Source organism: Barbatula barbatula (assembly GCF_947034865.1).
Source record: "Barbatula barbatula genome assembly, chromosome: 23".
Taxonomy (NCBI): domain Eukaryota; kingdom Metazoa; phylum Chordata; class Actinopteri; order Cypriniformes; family Nemacheilidae; genus Barbatula; species Barbatula barbatula.
Window position 1 is genome coordinate 18,689,945 of NC_136786.1, and position 18,365 is coordinate 18,708,309.

Sequence of the window (18,365 nt, forward strand, 5' to 3'; positions counted from 1 at the left end):
TGGTGCTTCAGAACTGTTGGTCGCTAACATTATTCAAAAATATCTCTGTGTTCAACCGAACAAAGACATTCATACATGTTTGGATCAACTAGAGGGAGACACATTCATGAACTGATAAAAACAAGATAAACCAAGTATGATGTTTGATATTTTTATATTGACTAATTGATTGAAACGCATCTATACAAACATTTGACAAATAAAGTATATATTAGATTGCTTTAATATTTAAAATTTCATGATAGACAAGATTATCAACACAATGGTCTCTATTGTGAATGTACTGTATACAGTCAAATAACATCCCACTTTATGGAAGCCTTAATTTTTTTTAAAGAAAAAAGATTCAAATACATTCAGTCTAGAGTTTGGAGGGAATAAAACATTATGTAAAAACATTTAAAATCCCTTGTTCTGTTTGGCTACCACTTCCACAACACTAATATTTCGGACACAAAAAAAGAATATTCACCATAAACCTCATTCGCTATGACTAAATACATTTTCTTTGTAATCAAGTCTGTTCAGCAGTGGAGTATTTAGCACGACTCTTTGAGCAGCACCTTAGTTTAGTTTTCGGACCGTTGTCTCTTTATAAGCTCAGCATAAAGCCCTCCTCTGCTCAGTAATTCCAGGTGTGTTCCAGCCTTCGAAAACATAAATGTTAAAGTAATGTAAATGTCATCACAGGTTTAACACGTTACCTATACAGGTGCATTTGTAAATCCTTCCTGACCTCAACGATACGCCCATTGCTCATAACACAGACGAGATCGGCCCCTTGAATGGTGCTGAGACGGTGAGCGATAATGAGAACAGTGCGACCTGACGTGGCTCTGTCCAAAGCCTCCTGAACCACACGCTCCGACTCTGCATCCAGAGCGCTGGTGGCCTCATCCAGAATCAGAATGCTGGGATTTTTGATCAGGGCCCGAGCGATGGCTATCCGCTGCTTCTGGCCTCCAGACAGAGTTACTCCACGCTCACCTGCAAAGGTTAGTCAAAAAGTTACTTTATTACTCTTGTTTTGGTCTAAATCAGTATAACTTTTATTTGCATTTGGAGGAAAGAGAAACAGGAGCAGTATTTAAACTCTGTGTTCTATGATAGACTTTCAGTTTTTCCAATATAACAAAACTCACCAACCACTGTGTTGTATCCCTCTGAGAAGCCTGTGATGAAATTATGAGCATTGGCTTGTTTGGCAGCAGCTACGACTTCGACGTCAGTAGCACTGGGCTTTCCAAACCTAATATTTTCCATTACTGATGTGCCAAAGAGAACAGGTTCCTATAGCAAAAGAAAACAACAGAATAACAATATAAATAAATGTTCGGGAAAAAAATAGCATGTGCAACAAGTCATATGTACCTGACTAATGAAGCCAATGACGTGTCCTCTTAGCCAGGACGGATCCAGAGTTCTGATGTCAAGTCCATCTAGCATTATCACTCCACTGATGGGGTCATAAAACCGTTCCAACAGAGCGGCCACAGTGGATTTGCCTAAAACATTGAATTAAATAAATCATTTTCTAGTCTACTTAATGATTTGAAAAGACAAAGTGGCTACGACACTGACACGACAAAGGTTTAACATTAAGGTGACTTTACCTCCACCCGACTCTCCCACAATAGCGACCGTTCTACAGGGAGGTAAAGTCAGACTGAAGTTCTTAAGAACTTGGTTGCCAGGTCTTGATGGGTAACTGCAGTAAAAACAGAAGAAATAAAAGATTGAATCCGTTCCAGATATTCCATCATACCTGCATGAGAGGACACGGAGAACTCACCGGAAGTAGATGTTCATAAAGTCAACTCTTCCCATCAGAGAGCTGTGAGGAATCCGACCGCCTCCCGTGAGCGGAATGGTGGGCTCTAAAGTCAAATACTCGAAAACACGAGCCCCTGCGCTCATACCTCGAACCATCTGAAAGAAGACAGCTGATGTATAAAAATCACTGGTAAAAATATGGGTTGAATATGAAATTGCATTGTGACTCACCTGGCCAAATAGGATTGTAATGCTGGCGAGGGATCTACAAAGATACAAAAAATAAGAATTACAAAATGACTGTGTTTGACAGTTCAGAAAACCAGGAAAAAAATGAATGTTGTTATGGCAACACTGACCTCTGAACCGTCTGTGAGGCGACTAAAAATGACATCAGGTCACCAGGTGACATGTCATTACGAGCCATCAATGATCCACCAGCAAAAATAGTGCCTAGAACAATACCTGTCAACATATAAAAATCATCATTTAATAAAGTATTTAATAGTTCACCAAATCCTAAAGAATCTGTTTGATTGTATAACAAAACAGACATGCGCTCACAGTTCAAGACGATGTTCGACAGGCCTTGAAATACAGCGATTCCTGTGCCCAACGTTTCATTCATCTCAGCCGATTTCTCAACCTCAGCTGCATACATCCTGTTCCACAAATCAATGACAATACATAAATATTGACAATGACAATAAATAAATATAATAAAAAAATAATAATGTCAAAATAAAGATAATGATAAAATGTATACATAATTGCAACTGATTAGCAGTTTTTGCTTAAGATGATGGTAGAGTCATACTCAAGCTCTCTGTCCTCCATGGCAAACGCTCTCACTGTCCGCACGTTACCAAGAGCCTCGTCTGCAACACCTGTAGCTTTAGCCACCTATAAGAGAAGTTCAAGAAATGTCTTATCCACGAATGACAGTTTAGTTCATCCAGAAATGTTTATTTTGTCATCATTTACTCACGCTCATAAATCTTTGTTTCTGATTAACACCTATTATTCATTTTCAGTTCCATGACATCATTGACTATTATAGTAGGAAAAATTTAATGGTAGTCCAAGGTGCCTGAGAACTCTCTGTTTTGCTCAATTCTTCAAAATATCTCATGATGTGTTCAACAGAACAAAAAAAACAATATTTTTTTCATAGTTTGGTAGTGGATGATGTCCCAGAACTGATAATTCCAAACATTCTTCCAAATATCTTTCTCTGTGTTCAGTGGAACAAAGACAATAATACAGGTTTGAAACAACCAGAGGGCGAGTAAACGATTACAGATTTTTCATTTTTAAAATAAAATTATTTAGTCTTAGAAGGTCTTTACCTGCTCTTGTGCTTTTCGTGACAGTTTACGAAGAAAAGAGCCAATGAGAGCACCAGCCCCAACGAGACACGGGAGGACCACCACAGTGAGACCTGTGAGCTTCGGAGAGATGATATACAGCGAGACAAAACATCCTACTGTTTGTGTGGTGCTCCGCAAACCCTGAAAAACACAAGCCTCTCCATTAAAGTGTTATTTCAAAATAATGAAAAGAGTTACAATGAGTTGAATGCAACATTTAGGTTTAGGGGGGCAGAGAAAGATTTACAAAATTATCTTAACACAATACAGATAATCATGGTTTTTAATTTCATGGTTATTGTGGATATATTGCGTCACCTCACTAAAGCAAATAACATCCTACCTGGGAAATGACCAGCTTGAAGGAAGATTTAAACTCCTGGATGTCTGATGTGAGACGATTAACCAGCTGCCCGGTCTTGTTTGCATCAAAGAACGCAACATCTTGTCTGTAAAATTGTAAACATTTAATTCATAGCAATTTCACTGTAAGGAGAAGTTTCCAGATTTTACTAAATATTTAATAACAACCGAAGCAAAGATGAGAAGAGAGTTTTTCTCATGTTAGCAGCCACTCTTTCTCCAACTCTGGACAGAAGAATGATGTAGCCACTGGTCAACATTCCCTTAAAGAAAAATAAAAGACAGTTGACATCAAGTCTTATGAAATAAATGTTGCTCATTTCAGCGTGTGACATGAACATGTTCTTTGAATGATCTACCTGTAAAGCATAGAGTCCAAGCAGCTTCACAGCAGGTGTCCGAATGTCTCTCAGGTAGTGGCCTGTTTGTTCCCTCATGTGGCGAGCTACAACATTCACCAGATCTCCCAACATCATCGGAACCTGAATGTTAAGGACTGCAGCTCCAAACGCAAGCTGTAGGATAACAAGAGAGAATTCATTTGACATGAATACTGGTTAAGCATACTATACATGTGTGTTATAAACACAACTGGAAAATATATAATTGTCCTTACAATGATGGCTCCGATTAAAGCAAGAAGTTGTGGCCGAACAAATTCCCAAAGAACACCCCAGCTGAACTCGGGAATCTTCTCTTTCACTTCAGCTGGTACGTTATTATTCACATCTACATGACAGTGAGCTCTACTGCCAAACAGGCGTGCTGTCACTGTTAGAGCAGCTGGTCCTAGTATGAGTTTCAGAGAGATGTTTGACTGCCTTGGCTGCTGTCTGGATGCAACTTTCTGGGCTTGTCTCCATATGCGAACCGGAGCGCTGACGGTGAAATGTGTGGCCGGGTTTGGAGAACTGCTCCACTGTACTGTGTGCTGAACACGTCTGTAATACAAAAGATAACATTATAGAACACTATATTACAAAAAACGACTTTGGTGGAAACATGGACCAGTGATGCGTCAGTAATATTTACACATTTATCCTATTAACAACCATGGTCAATTCATATAAACATTATTGTACAATAAATCTACATGATTACACAACATGTGTGCATTAAAATGACAGTATCATCTCATCATGACTTCATTTCATAGACACTTTTACATCTATGACGTTGTTACGATAGTTACTTTGCAACCTTATTCTAATAGAAATGAAAGATATCAGATGTACCGCTTGAAGTGGATGAAAACATCTCTAATTTCTGGGGAAAACAAATATCTGTCCGTCGTGACAGTGTTGGGTGTCAGTCGACTGCAACGAACAAAATGAAACATACTGTTGTAGTGCAGGACAAAGAAATTACGACTATTCCTGAAACTAATGTTTACTGAAGGATTAACATGTACGCCGCCATGTTTAAACAATCCCAGCATGCGTCTTGTTCTTCTTCTAACACGCTAGGACCGTCAACAACACGTGACCGCCCCCTACAGTACACGGAGACGCACATCACCTAATACTTCACAGTCATTTAACCTTACTTGAGAAAGTGCATGTTTCAAATATACAAGATAATTCATTGATTTATAATTATAAATAATTTCTTCAAAGATAACATCAATGTTTTCTAATATTATTTCATAAACGTCATTGTGGTTTTGTCATTGTTATCTCAATACAAGCGACATGCTTTTAATGTAAAAACAATCGCTGCCTTCAGTAATAGAAATACAAAATGCCGGCCAAAGGACCTACGTGGAATTAACTTGTTTATTTAATTTATAAATGACATATTTAACCGCAATTGATTTATGTACAGCTTTTGTAACAGCCTCCGCGTCTTGTTTAATACGTTTAGTGATATTGTTTTGTTTATTGTATCATTTCTTAAACGACGAACATATATTTCATACATTTGAAATATCCGAAAATGGCACATTTCAGGATTTATGTTGTTAAATTTGGGTCTAATTAAATGTTTAATTTAATTAGTTGAATAAGAACCGCGTTTATTATAATATGATATGAATATGAATAATACTGATATTACTATAACATGCTAACATCTCCAGTAACATAAAATGTTATTATTGATTCGTATGGCAAAAAATCTGGAACCCAAAACACATGTACGGAAATAAAAGTCCCACCGGAAGTCATGTTCGACGTGACGTCAGGCGACATTTGTTGTCATTTCTGTGTTTTTGTTGTGAAGAATACAAACGAAGATCACCATCGCTCGGACGGTAAGATTACATTTAACGACTTGAAATACTTAAATTGTTCCCGTTTCTCAGTTAATACAAACGTTTTAAAGCTCAACTCATAGATAAAGACATTTGTCTGGATGAGCTTTATGTCTGCTGCTGATGTGTGAACACGCCGTTGTTAAGAGACATTCTGTAAATATCCTTAAATGTCATAAAAACGACATTAACACGTCACCGCCTACATGTAATTGTATATTTGTAATGATGCAATCAAGCATGTCCTTCAATGTCTAAACTGACCACGTGACGTGATTTCAACATAGAAAAATCAAAGGCAGCAACAATGTTGTGTGTGTTTCTATAAAGGTCTTTTCGTTTGTCACTTACCATCATACAGCCTCAGGCGTGTCGATATGTGGTCACCTCTATTGTTGTATCTGCTGTACAGGACCCATGGTGAACATTATAGAGAGCTAGAATGTAAACACGATGGCTGATTTTGAAACATATCAGGAGTATCAGCGAATAGAAGACTACGATGAAGACTCCCCGCCAGGAGAGGAAGATTTACTCATCCATGTGCCAGAGAGCAGAGGAGGTACATATTGTTTACTTTAGTTTTACTTTGACTTGTGTTTTAAACCCCACGTGCGTATTACTTATCGTCTTCTTCACATTGCAGATCCGTGGCATCATATCAAGAACCTTGACAATTTCTTCACAAGAATATCCTTTAGTGCATTATGCCTGACGTCAGATTTCATTTACAGGAGAATCATTTGTTTATGAAATTACCAGCAGGGTTCTGCTCTAATTCTTTATTTGGCGTATAAACGCAGTATTTTTCATAAGAACAGACTGTCTGTTCATAACAAGGCATTGCTTTAATGTTACGCTCCATACACGAATGCTGTACTTCAACAATTATGAAATATTATGAGGTCTTTAACTAATGTCACATCTACCATTTCCATCAGAAGAATGGATTTGCCTGCATGGTGTTATCAGAATTCTTTGAGCTTGTGTAAGTCATCTTCTCGTTGCCTAAAGTCCTCTGTTCGAGCTGTTTCAAATGCCACGCCACTCCAGAATTCAACGTATTTTTTTGCATTCCTCATACAGGCAGTTCCTGTTCGTGGTCACGTTTACGACGTTCCTCTTCAACTGTGTGGAATACGATGTTCTCTTTGCCAACCGAGCGGTCAACCACACGGGCCAGACCCTCGGACCTCTGGACAGGAATAAGGTCACCATTTCCGATGCTATTTTACCCGGCGAGCAGTGTACTGAGAGGTCAGTGTGTTGTGAATGTGTTATGGTCAGGTTTTGAAGGCATGTTCTGTCGAGATGGATTTCTGTAGTTCCCCGAAAGCAAACGTATCCCGGAGCATTAAGGGGGAATTCTGTCGCTGGGGTATCGTCCAGAGTTCCTGTGACATTCACATTAGTTAGAAATTACTGCTGGAAATGATCCCGAGTTCACTTCTGGACTGATTCCTGTTTGCCACACAGACAGCGAGTCCAAAATAAGCAGCAGGCCATAAACAAACACTTGCTGGAACATCATCCAGGGGATGTTCTGCTCTCAGACTCTGGTATTCTGTTTCTCTGACACTAAGACTGTGTGTTACAGTACGTTCAAGCTCAGGGGTTTTAAATAGATATAGAGCGTGTGATGTTTAAATCCATTTGACTCATTGCTCTTCATGTAAAACCTTATGTGTGTTCTTGGAGAAATCTCTCTTGTGCAGTTAATCTTTTAGAAGCAGGTTGATGTTGTTGATTTGTCATTAAGACGCTCAGATACGCAACACAAACCTATAAATGTCACAGCTGACTCACTCCAAGAATGAATTACATCCAAGTTCACTCGGTGTTTCCAGGAATCGAATTAGAACAGTGAACATTTGAGTTCTGATATGTTCTTGCTGATCCTGTCATTATTTTGTTTTTAAAGAAATGGGATATTCATTATGGTTACAAGATGTATTACAGGAATAGTTCACCTTTAGAATAAAAATGATTTACATGACCTTTTGTCAGTATTAACCTCTGTGACACTGTGAAGTCTTCTGCTGAACACCAACAAACATTTTTAGAAAAATGTGTGTTAGAGAAAACTGTTGGTCCCCATTGACTTGCATTGGTTGTGTTACCAACATTTTCCAAAATATTTTATTTTCCACAGGTTTAAAATGACAACAGGGTGAGGAAATGAAAAAAATTATTTTAATTTCGAAGGTGAACTATTCCTTTAAGATAGAGATCATCAAGTACAATCATCCGGTTGTTATCGCAAAATAAATCCCGACATGCTGAACTGGACCATAGTTATTTTTATTTTATTAAAAATAGTTAAAGTTTTAGCAGTTGTGGTGTGTGCTTTGTCATTTTATAATTTAGTTTGTGTTGCTATAAAAGATTAATTCATGTTTATTTTAGTTTAGTTTTTGTTTATTATTATAATTGTAATGCTTTACACTTATTGCAGTTTATATTTGAGGCAGAATTTTAATTTTTCATTTAGTTTAAGTTTAAACATTTTAGGTCAACATTTTATTTTAATGAACATAAATGTTTTTGAAATCTTTATTTAAGTAAACTAAAATAATGTTGATCTGGACCCCCATTTGAAGCTCACAGTATTACATGGTTACATGCCACAAAACACACAAGAGTACAAAATATCGATTTGTAAAATACAGTATTATTAATAATTTGTGACAAATTTAAACCTGGCATGAGATTGCGTTGACCAATCAAAATAAAGTATTCAGAGAACAATTTAATAAATTAAGGGAACTAGAAGGGATCTTTGTATGTGTTCTGAGAAAAGTGTGAGTGATGCAAAAGTTTTTATGTTATCCTATATTGGGATTGTATCATCTGGCATCTTACAAAAGTAATTCCACGGCTTCCCAACACATCACATTATTAGTCACTTTATTAAAACATGATATAAATGATTCATTCCTTCAATTTCAGGTTTGGCAGGTTTAAACGACTCAGATTTTCTTTGCCAGTGCAGTCACTTCATTATCATTAATGTCATAACTGGACCTTGAGAAATACCCACAATCACCCGCTGTCGTAATGAAAATAAATCATTCTCACCCAATCAGGATTGAAGGCAACAGCTGGATCATCTTTCTCCTGATAATGGCCGCCATTTTTTGGGTCTATCGGCTCGTGAAGGTGATCTTCAATGTCCTCAGCTACTGGGAGATCCGGCAGTTTTATATCAAAGCGCTGAAAATACAAATGGTAAAGACTGCATGGTCACAGTACATGCACTTCAGTTTTAAAATACATCTGCTTTGTTGTTTGTTTATACATTGTTATTATTTCACTAAACAAACAATTTATCACAACACATCTGCTTAAACAAAGCAATTAATATATCATCTTGTCTTTTGATTCCAGGATGAATTGTGTAACTTCACATGGCAAGAAGTTCAAGTTCGCTTGATAAACCTGCAGCGTGAGCATCCCATGTGCGTCCAGAAGCGAGAACTCTCCGAACTGGACATCTACCATCGCATCCTCCGCTTTAAAAACTACACCGTGGCCATGATCAACAAGTCCCTGCTGCCCGTCAAACTGCACGTGCCCTTCATGGGCGAGATGATTTTTCTCACGCAGGGCCTGAAATACAACTTTGAGCTCCTATTATTTTGGGGTCCCCTGTCGCTTTTCCAAAACAAATGGAGTTTACATCCCAAGTACAAGCGGGCGGCTAACCGTCAGGACCTGGCCAGACAGCTCAGTCGTGTCATTCTGTTAACCGGTCTTGTCAATCTTCTGCTGTGCCCGTTCGTGCTGGTGTGGCAGGTGTTGTATGCGTTTTTCAGCTACGCCGAAGTCATCAAACGGGAACCGGGCAGTTTGGGGGCGCGGCGGTGGTCGCTGTATGGCCGTCTGTACCTGAGACACTTTAACGAGCTGGATCACGAGCTGCAGGGCAGGATGGGGCGCGGCTACAAACCTGCCGCTAAGTACATGAATGTGTTTGTTTCTCCTTTGCTAGCGGTTCTGGCGAAGAACGTGGCTTTCTTTTCTGGTTCAGTACTGGCTGTGCTCATCGCCCTCACTGTGTATGATGAGGACGTGCTGACCGTGCAACACATACTAACGGCCATCACTATACTGGGAGTGGTCATCACCGTCACCAGGTATGGACACCACAGTTTAACAACGGTTACTAGTACAGGAGAATGACATAAAGTAGTGTTACAGTTCAAACGTGTGGTTGTGCTCTCAAGAGACGGACCAAAAAACATTCGCCCAATCAAAACGTTTTCTAGCCGAATGCTGTGACTGGTCATGTGTACATTTTCAGCCAATGTATTCTGAATACCACCGCACCCCCTGTTCACGCAGACATCATACGTCATCAGAGCCGTAGTCTGAAGGGTCTGATAGAAATACAATGGTTGCTCTCTTTCTTTTTATCAGTTATGTACTTGATTACAGAAGAATTGAATGGATTTAGGTTGTAATTCATTACGAGGATTTACAAAATACGATAATTTGTTTGGAGGAGGCGTGGCTTTGGTTTTATTATAGCTTTCATTTTAGTTTTATTAATATTTAAAATTAGCTTTACTTAAAGTTTTTGTAATTTTGCTTTTGTTATTTTATAATTTATTAGTTACATTTTTTTATGTTACTATATAAAATTAATTCATTTCAATTTTAGTTTCTGTTTATTATTATAATTTGAGTGCTTTAAACTTATTTCCATTTATTATTGAGGCAACATTTAAATTTTTCCTTTAGTGAAGTTCTTCCCATACTTTTTAGGTCAATATTTAGTTTGATTTCAATGAACAGAGATGTTTTCAAAGTTTTAATTTTAGTAAACTAAAATCTTCACCCAAAAAGAGAACGTAAAGAGAGAAATAAAAGCACAAAACAAATCTAAATCTATAAGAAAAATTTTGGCCTCGCAAAATATCCCTATTAGCTTCACATCATAGTCAAAGAGCTTTGTAGTTATCATATTTATAACTCTCAGAGCAACTCTGGAGATGAAGTTAATGGTTTATATCCTCATACAGTGCAGACGCAGACAAATCCTCGACCATCAGCACCAGAGAAAAAGTCAGATTTTCATGAAACGACCCCTTTAAATAACAGGATTCTGCGTCCGCATCTTGTTAAATGGATTTACTGCAGTGTGCCATTGATTACTGTCACAAACAAACAAGCACAAGACAAACACATTTCACACAAACACAAGTAAAATTCTCTCTTACTTGCCCATACAAAACATTCACTTGTCCCGGACAAGCGTTTCTGTCAAGCCCTGATATATAAAAATAATATATAAATATTGATGTTAATTGAATTCAAATACAATATAGGCCAAATATAACAGGAAAATATTCAAATTGAAAATGTTGCTTTAGCAATAAAGAGAAATAAGCACTGAAATTATTCATTGAGATAAATAAAACATATATATAGCGATCTAAAATAAATAAATAAAAATCACAAAAGCACAAAATTGAGATTGAACTGAAATGACCTTAAAAACAGTTAAGCTTACTCTGATACAGAGAGTATTTTACTGTAGGGTCTGTTTATAAATCCGCTGGTTTTGAAACTCTTCCCAGCTGGCCCCGGGTCAAAATAATAAGTGCTATTTGATGTGTGCCACCGACCTTGTTACCTCCAAACGTTTTAGTTTTGACATAACATTCACTAAACGCGCTCTCAGCACCTGTTCGGCCGACCTGAGCGTGATTTATAATCTCACCTTCTCTCAGGTCATTTATGCCCGATGAACATATGGTGTGGTGTCCTGAACAGCTGCTGCAGTGTGTTCTGGCGCACATCCACTACATGCCCGACCACTGGAAGGGTCACGCCAACAAGAGCGAAACCCGCGACGAGATGGCACAGCTTTTCCAGTACAAAGCGGTAAGAATTGCTCTGTAATCAAAACATTACAATAAAGCGCATGTCTGTATCTTAAAGGGACAGTACACCCCCTCATTTATTCACCCTCATGAATAGGACTTTTTGTTTTGTGGAACACAAAAGAAGATATTTTGAGAAGTGGTTTTTGTATCCCAACAATGGAAGTCAATGTTGTTTGGTTACAAACGTTCTTCAAAATATATCGTGTTCTGCAGAAGAAAGTTTTGAATGACATGGGAGTGAATCATTTCAGAATTTCTATCTCTTTAAGGCCAAAAGGTAAGTGAAATGCCTCAAAGTAACAGTGTGTTATTTGAAGTATGAAATGCACCTGTTTTTCCAGGACTTATTTGCACACCTGTTTTCACTCACCATGTTAATTTCTACGTTTCTTGTATGCGCCTGTTCTCCAGGGGGTCCCATCACACCCGCACACCTTCTCAAGGACTTTTTCATATGCCTGTTCTTTTACTTCTGCATGCGCTCTGACTGGTCTGCTTGAACCCCCTCCCTTCAGGTCAAAAACACTGGGTTATTCCGAATATATCATCCAAATGCATTACGAATAGTTCTGTATTTAACAGCTCAAGCTGCAAAAGTGACGGTTTACTTGCCGCTATCACTGCTAAATACTTCTCAGACAGCATACACAACTAACCGCTTCTTTTTCTGCTCTTCACTACGTTACACAAGCAACACGCCAGTGCACACCGACGCCTAGTGGCCATTGCCTGTCGACGCGGACAACGACTCAATGGAAACCGGCTTAGGTTGTCCGCTGAAGTAAAAACCAGCTTTTGTTTGTGTCGCCTGTCCTCTAGGTCTTCATCCTGGAGGAGCTCCTCAGTCCCATAATAACCCCCTTCATCCTCATCTTCCCCCTACGGAGCAAGTCTCTGGAGATCATCGACTTCTTCCGCAACTTCACCGTAGACGTGGCGGGGGTGGGCGACATATGCTCATTCGCACAAATGGACATCAGGCGGCACGGCAACCCCCAGGTATTGTCGATGCTAAAATGGCATCTTCTATTCAAGCTTAATACGCAGCTATAAGCGTAGGCTGATTTGTTTGTTTGAGTATCTTAACCAATAAGGCAACTTGTCTTCTCTTCCTGTCACCCAGTGGATGTCTGAAGGTCAGACGGAGGCGTCCGTGTACCAGCAGGCTGAGAACGGCAAGACTGAACTCTCTCTGATGCACTTCACCATTAAAAACCCTCGCTGGCAGCCTCCGCAGGAGAGCTCGGTTTTCATCAGCCATTTGAAAGAGAAGGTTCAACAGGACGCTCAGACGGGACCATCTCCACACCTGCTTCTGTCTGAAGCTCCTCTCTGCACATCACTGCTATCCAATGAGTCCGCCACTGGCGTAAGTCACAATTCATCAACATTCTGTCTTCATTTACTCACTTTCGAGTTGTTCCTAATCTACATTTACATTTATTCATGTGGCAGACGCTTTTATCCAAAGCGACTTACAAGTAGTTTTTTTACAGTGACACATTACTGCAGAGCAATCAGGGGTAAGGTGTCTTGCTCAAGGGTCCTTCAGTCATGACCTGCTGACACTGATATTAGAACCTGCAACCTTCTGATCACAAGCCCAACGCTCTAACCATTAGGCCACAGCTGACCCCCTATAAATCTTTATAAATGTTATGGATAGTCAGGGGTTCGATCTGCACGTACTCAGATACAAATGTATAGTATCATGCAATGTAAGTCGCTCTGGATAACAGGAGGAGGTGTAGATGGAGAATAGAAGCGGCCCGAGCACCGATCCACTTCACTGAATATGGAAAATAAATCAATCTCTGTGGCATTCTGTATATTAAAAGCCAGCCGGAGGACAGGGAATATTGACATTTAATTTAATGCCACCGCATTTTTTCCGACACCTACAGAGATTGGATATTTTCACAGATTGTAATAATGCATGCATCGCCCGAGCTTTCTCTCCCCCACCATCTGCTTCCGTACGCCTACATCTGCCTGACAGTATTGTATTGTATTCTTCTTCTTCCTCCAGCCTGATAATCTGTTAGCCAGCGTGTTGGCTCACCCCGTCCTCACCGCGTCCTGTGTGCCAGCTAGGAACCGGCGCTTTATCCCGCAGAACAGCGCGGCCTCGGCTGCGGCCAGCGTCTTGGCATCTCTGTCTTCCTCTCAGCAACCTCACGCCGGACAGCGCTCTCGCTCGTACGCCCCCAGACAAACTCATGACAGCCCTGTGTACAGCAGCGACCACGCGCTGGGCGACAGGTCTCTCACATTCTGTGTCTTTCATTAAATCACGTCTAATATATTGTTAAGGATTGTAATTTGACCTTTTTGATCATCAGCATGTCGGCAAGTGACTCCAGGATCCTCAGTCAGTCTTATTCAGCACTGGCGTCTGAGTTCGCATCAGCAGAGATGAGCCTTCACGCTATATACATGCATGAGGTGAGTGTATTCAGCACCCATCCTGACACAATATATAAGCACGTCAACCACTAAACAGATTGCCAAAGGCTGTAACTGTAATATCTTCTGTAGGTACATCAACTGAAGACCCAGCATGCACCTGGACAGTTGCACACCTCCCTGCCAATGAGGGACATGAGCACCAACAGCGGTGAGCATTCCACATGGGGTTATAATGTCTTTATATGTGTAGTTACTTAAGAATCGTATGGACTGTTTATGAATGCATATTACATGCTAAAATGTTAAGAGCATTCTTTAAATCGCAGGCTGAAAAAAACAAGTCTTCTATTATTTTCATAGAAAACATGATCTTATTAAAGTAGATCTAAGGGCACAGGGTGATGCTTTTTTATTCTGTTGTGCTCCCGAATTCGTTTTTTCAAAGCCTCTAAATGATCTAATTACAAAATAAGAGTCACATGTGGAATGTTGTGTTTCATTTGGCTACAGTAATCTAGATAATGGTTTCAAAACAATGTGCTTTTAATCTATGCTTGTCTTTTGGACAAAGAATAATACATTACAAAACACTAATATTTAAAAACAACTTATTTTGTCTTTAATCAAAGTAAATTCTAGATAAAATGAATGTAATTTATATCAATATACCAATATTTACATATTTTAAATTTGATACATTTAAAATGTTCTGCTTCGCCACAGCGCCCTTAGCTGTTATAAAATGCACTGTAAACCACTGCTTCTTGGAGCTTATTGCTTTAATTGAATAAATATAACAAATACATTTTTTTTTAAAATATTTTTATCATTTTGTTTTTTATACATTTTTTATGTATTTACATTTTATTATTATTATTACCCTGATAGTCAAATGTCTGGCTTTTACACTAAGACTTAAAAACAACTATAATTTGTTTATTTATCAAAATGAATCATTTTAGTATATGTAATTTAAAAAAATATAACTTATAATAAATATTTTTTTATTTTGTTTTTATTTCTTATACATTTTTAAGGTATTTACATTTTATTATTATTACTACACTGATATTCAAATATCTGGCTGTTTCACTGAGATTTTAAAACAACTATTGATTTTATTATTTATTAAAATAATTCTATATAAAATAAATGTAATTGTATCAAAGATAAACAGATCTATTTATTTCATTTTTCATCTATTTATATTTATTATTATCTAGATGTCTGGCTATTATTCTAAATAACATTCCTGAACAGTTAACACTCACAATATGTCATTTAAAGCCACTGCTTGTTTTTTTCTCTCCAGACCCTCAGATCCTGTCCACACAGACAGACAGCCTGGCGCCGCTCGTGTCTGGTCGTTTGGGCGGCTGGGCTGAAGAGGAAGAGGCGGATGAAGACGAGATCAACAGCAGCGGTCCCGTGCCGGATCAGACCAGCAGAGGGAGCAGCTGAAGTGCCTTCAACCTTTACTGTGAGTTTAACACCACATCACAGATCCGGATCAGTCCAGTTCTGCTCCAGATAACCAGGACTGTTCGCTCGGAGAACGTGGACCCTTTTCACAATTAGCAAACAGCAGGTGTGTTCAATTAAAATAGGAGAAGATGCCCAAAACATGCCTTTTAAAAAGAGAAAAATGCATTGTAGACGTCACAGGAGAGGACGGTGGTAAAAGATCTCGCTCGTGCTCAGAATTGAGAGATTCGTCTCAAATGTTGTCGATACTCCTTGATCAATGAAAGAGGAAGTGCACCACATTGTATTAAAAACAAAGGTAAATAGACGCGGTTTGTCAAAATGTGTTAATGCTGTTAATGTATTTTCTCATCTCTTACAGGGTTTGCATTTGTTTTTGGGAGGTATGTCGTGGCCTTACTTTGATTTGACATCATCTGATCGTGCATGAACATCAAACAGCCCTTGAGAAGACACTGGCTTCTCCATCCGTTCTGGACAGAGGAACGGCATCGGACAGAACACTAACACCACCGCCCTCCCTCTTCACATCGAAATATATTTAAGTGTAAGACTGCTGTGAACATCGTAGGTTTTTGTTTGAGGTATGATGTCATGCTGACAGAGTTAAATCACAAGTGTACATTGTTTTTACAGTATTTATTTGCGTTTGATTTCTTTCATGCCGAGTTTGTTTCCTTGCGTTTAGTAGCGAGTATCATAACTTGCTTCTGTGATTCAATGGACAGGCTGGTTTTACGGGCAGTATTTGTTATATTTTGAAGCGCTGCCTTTGTTTTGGGGAGATTTCAACGCGTCTTTACGTCATAGTGTTATGACCTTAACGGCTTTACTGCACGAGCGGATGCAGAAAAATAGTGAATGTAAAATCAGAATACATTATTCATTAAGTTAAAGCTTTTTAATTTCGAAGATTTAATATATCACATTAAGAGAATGCACCTTTTTGACTAATTAAAAAATATTTCAATATAAGTACGTAAGTCATTTGCATAAGATCTCAATAATGAGACATAACCATGATATAAAAATTAACATTTAAAAACAAAAGTGCTCAAGTTTTAAGCAAGGCAAAACCACAGGACACCGTTTTGTCAAAATATAGCAAATGAATAAAAACGACGACTAGTTTTACGTTAGCTTATTACTGCGGTAATAGGTTTTGTTCAAAATAAAAATGCTAAGGCTATAAAGATCCAAAAGAAGACGTGCTTGTGTTAATATGAACATTTTTAAACCCGAATGCTTAATTCAGAACAGATCAAATATGTATTTTACCCTTTGTACCTGTTCAGCTTCTTCCACATTATTTACCCACAAAACTCACTCAAGTTCATAACAACCACCGTTTAAGATTAAATGGTGCTTAAGGATCCTTCATTGTATTATGTCTGCTTGTTCAGTCCCGCTCACAGTTCCTCTGTGTATGCCCACATGAATTACATATTAAATGCGTAACGGATGAGTTTTCATTCTGGATCCCAGAAGTCATCAGTTCAGCAGTCAATGGACAAGTCTGCAGATCCAAAACTGTAGGGAACATTTTCTGTGCGGTGCTTACATTTCAATCCGTTTTTAACCTTAAATCACTTGCCATCTAGAATAAATATCATGTTTTAATTAGCTTTCTGAAAGGTTGAATCTCAACATCACGAGTCTTATATGGTGCATCGATCCCTTTATAGTGTGCTTTGTCATTTTTACAGACTGAATGCTAAACTTGAGTATTTCGGTATCTTGAGCGAAGTTCATTATAATGAAGTTAACAAGGGTGACGCAGCATCATCATCATCATCATCATCATGCCCAGACCGAAATACCTCCTTATGTACCCGAAGACTCACATATGTATATGTACAGTATTTATTTGTATGGGTGTGATGTGACTTAAGCGAAGGTGAACGATGGAGATCAGGATGTATCATAGCACGCTATTGCAGGTTTGCAGTAAACATTCTGGAGGTAAAGGTGAACAAAACTCTGTTATCTTTATGTTTTAACAGTCCGGGTCTGACTGTGCCAGGTGCTATATACATATTACATTTGTTTGAATATTTATCCGTTTTTTGGATTTGGACTATGTCTGGTTGAAATAACACTATCTGAAAATAAACTGTGTTAAAATCATTTTTTGGTTGTTTCATAGACTCCAGAAAACAAGCAGACACAGACACCATGTTAAGAGATGGTTAAATATATTGTTTATTATACGGGATCATTTACATGTAACTCTGGTTTAAAACTGTGATACCTGTACTAGAAATTCCACTGTAGTTTATATAAAACAATACAATAATACAGTGATGCAGATCACGTTTATGGAAGATAAATGTTTTGTTGTACTAGGCTTTAAATATAATGCAATGTAGTGTAGAGATGCAGAGCGACAACGATCCCATCAGACACAAGTCACATGTTTGAACATCATTGCATTAGAGAGGAAAATATCAAACCCAACTGGACTCTTGATTCACATCTACTGTACATTTCTCAACTATATTTCTCTTTAAAGGGACGGTTCATCCAAAAACAAATATTCGCTCAACTTTGAGTTGTTCCAAATGTGTATAAATGTCTTTGTTCTGATGAACACTGAGAAAGATATTTGGAAGAATGCTTGACACAGTTGTTGGCCACCGTTGACTCCCAGAGTAAGAAAAATGACAATGGTAGTCAAAAAGGGTTTGGTATGAGTTGCATGTATTCTAGTTCTGTGCGGTACGACCATAAATGAATATAACAGTGTTTTCCAGATTTATAACGGTTTCCAGTACATGACAACGTTTTAACCACATTTTATACTGATCGACGGAGGAAATACTG

General features: G+C 38.4%; 2 protein-coding genes across 2 annotated transcripts; one reads left to right on the forward strand and one right to left on the reverse strand.

The window, feature by feature from the left end:
- Nucleotides 1–137: 137 nt before the first annotated feature.
- abcb8 (ATP-binding cassette, sub-family B (MDR/TAP), member 8) lies at nt 138–4,956 on the reverse strand. The gene is made up of 16 exons (XM_079447688.1): nt 4,742–4,956; nt 4,123–4,447; nt 3,866–4,021; nt 3,675–3,769; nt 3,487–3,592; nt 3,123–3,284; nt 2,591–2,676; nt 2,338–2,435; nt 2,133–2,238; nt 2,005–2,038; nt 1,793–1,929; nt 1,614–1,708; nt 1,372–1,505; nt 1,143–1,290; nt 737–987; nt 138–647 (listed from the first exon to the last, which is right to left on the reverse strand). The coding sequence occupies exons 1-16, from the start codon at nt 4,942–4,944 to the stop codon at nt 570–572; spliced, it is 2,214 nt and encodes a 737-aa protein (XP_079303814.1). The 5' UTR covers nt 4,945–4,956; the 3' UTR covers nt 138–569.
- A 709-nt stretch (nt 4,957–5,665) lies between these two features.
- atg9b (autophagy related 9B) lies at nt 5,666–17,668 on the forward strand. Its single transcript, XM_079487660.1, has 15 exons — nt 5,666–5,757; nt 6,170–6,319; nt 6,404–6,447; nt 6,681–6,745; nt 6,844–7,014; nt 8,844–8,985; nt 9,145–9,893; nt 11,493–11,646; nt 12,468–12,647; nt 12,772–13,017; nt 13,678–13,910; nt 13,991–14,093; nt 14,187–14,265; nt 15,370–15,537; nt 15,904–17,668. The coding sequence occupies exons 2-14, from the start codon at nt 6,211–6,213 to the stop codon at nt 15,516–15,518; spliced, it is 2,424 nt and encodes an 807-aa protein (XP_079343786.1). The 5' UTR covers nt 5,666–5,757; nt 6,170–6,210; the 3' UTR covers nt 15,519–15,537; nt 15,904–17,668.
- Nucleotides 17,669–18,365: the final 697 nt, after the last annotated feature.

Bases quoted from the DNA above. Each gene is read 5' to 3' on its own strand.
- atg9b (XM_079487660.1), top strand. From the start codon at position 6,211: ATGGCTGATTTTGAAACATATCAGGAGTATCAGCGAATAGAAGACTAC. The intron at 6,746-6,843 runs GTAAGTCATCTT...TTCCTCATACAG, and splicing joins TCAGAATTCTTTGAGCTTGT to GCAGTTCCTGTTCGTGGTCA. The intron at 7,015-8,843 runs GTCAGTGTGTTG...TCACCCAATCAG, and splicing joins GGCGAGCAGTGTACTGAGAG to GATTGAAGGCAACAGCTGGA.
- abcb8 (XM_079447688.1), bottom strand. From the start codon at position 4,944: ATGCTGGGATTGTTTAAACATGGCGGCGTACATGTTAATCCTTCAGTA. The intron at 2,436-2,590 runs GTATGACTCTAC...TTTGTGGAACAG, and splicing joins ATGGAGGACAGAGAGCTTGA to GATGTATGCAGCTGAGGTTG. The intron at 1,291-1,371 runs GTACATATGACT...CTTTTGCTATAG, and splicing joins TCATTGGCTTCATTAGTCAG to GAACCTGTTCTCTTTGGCAC.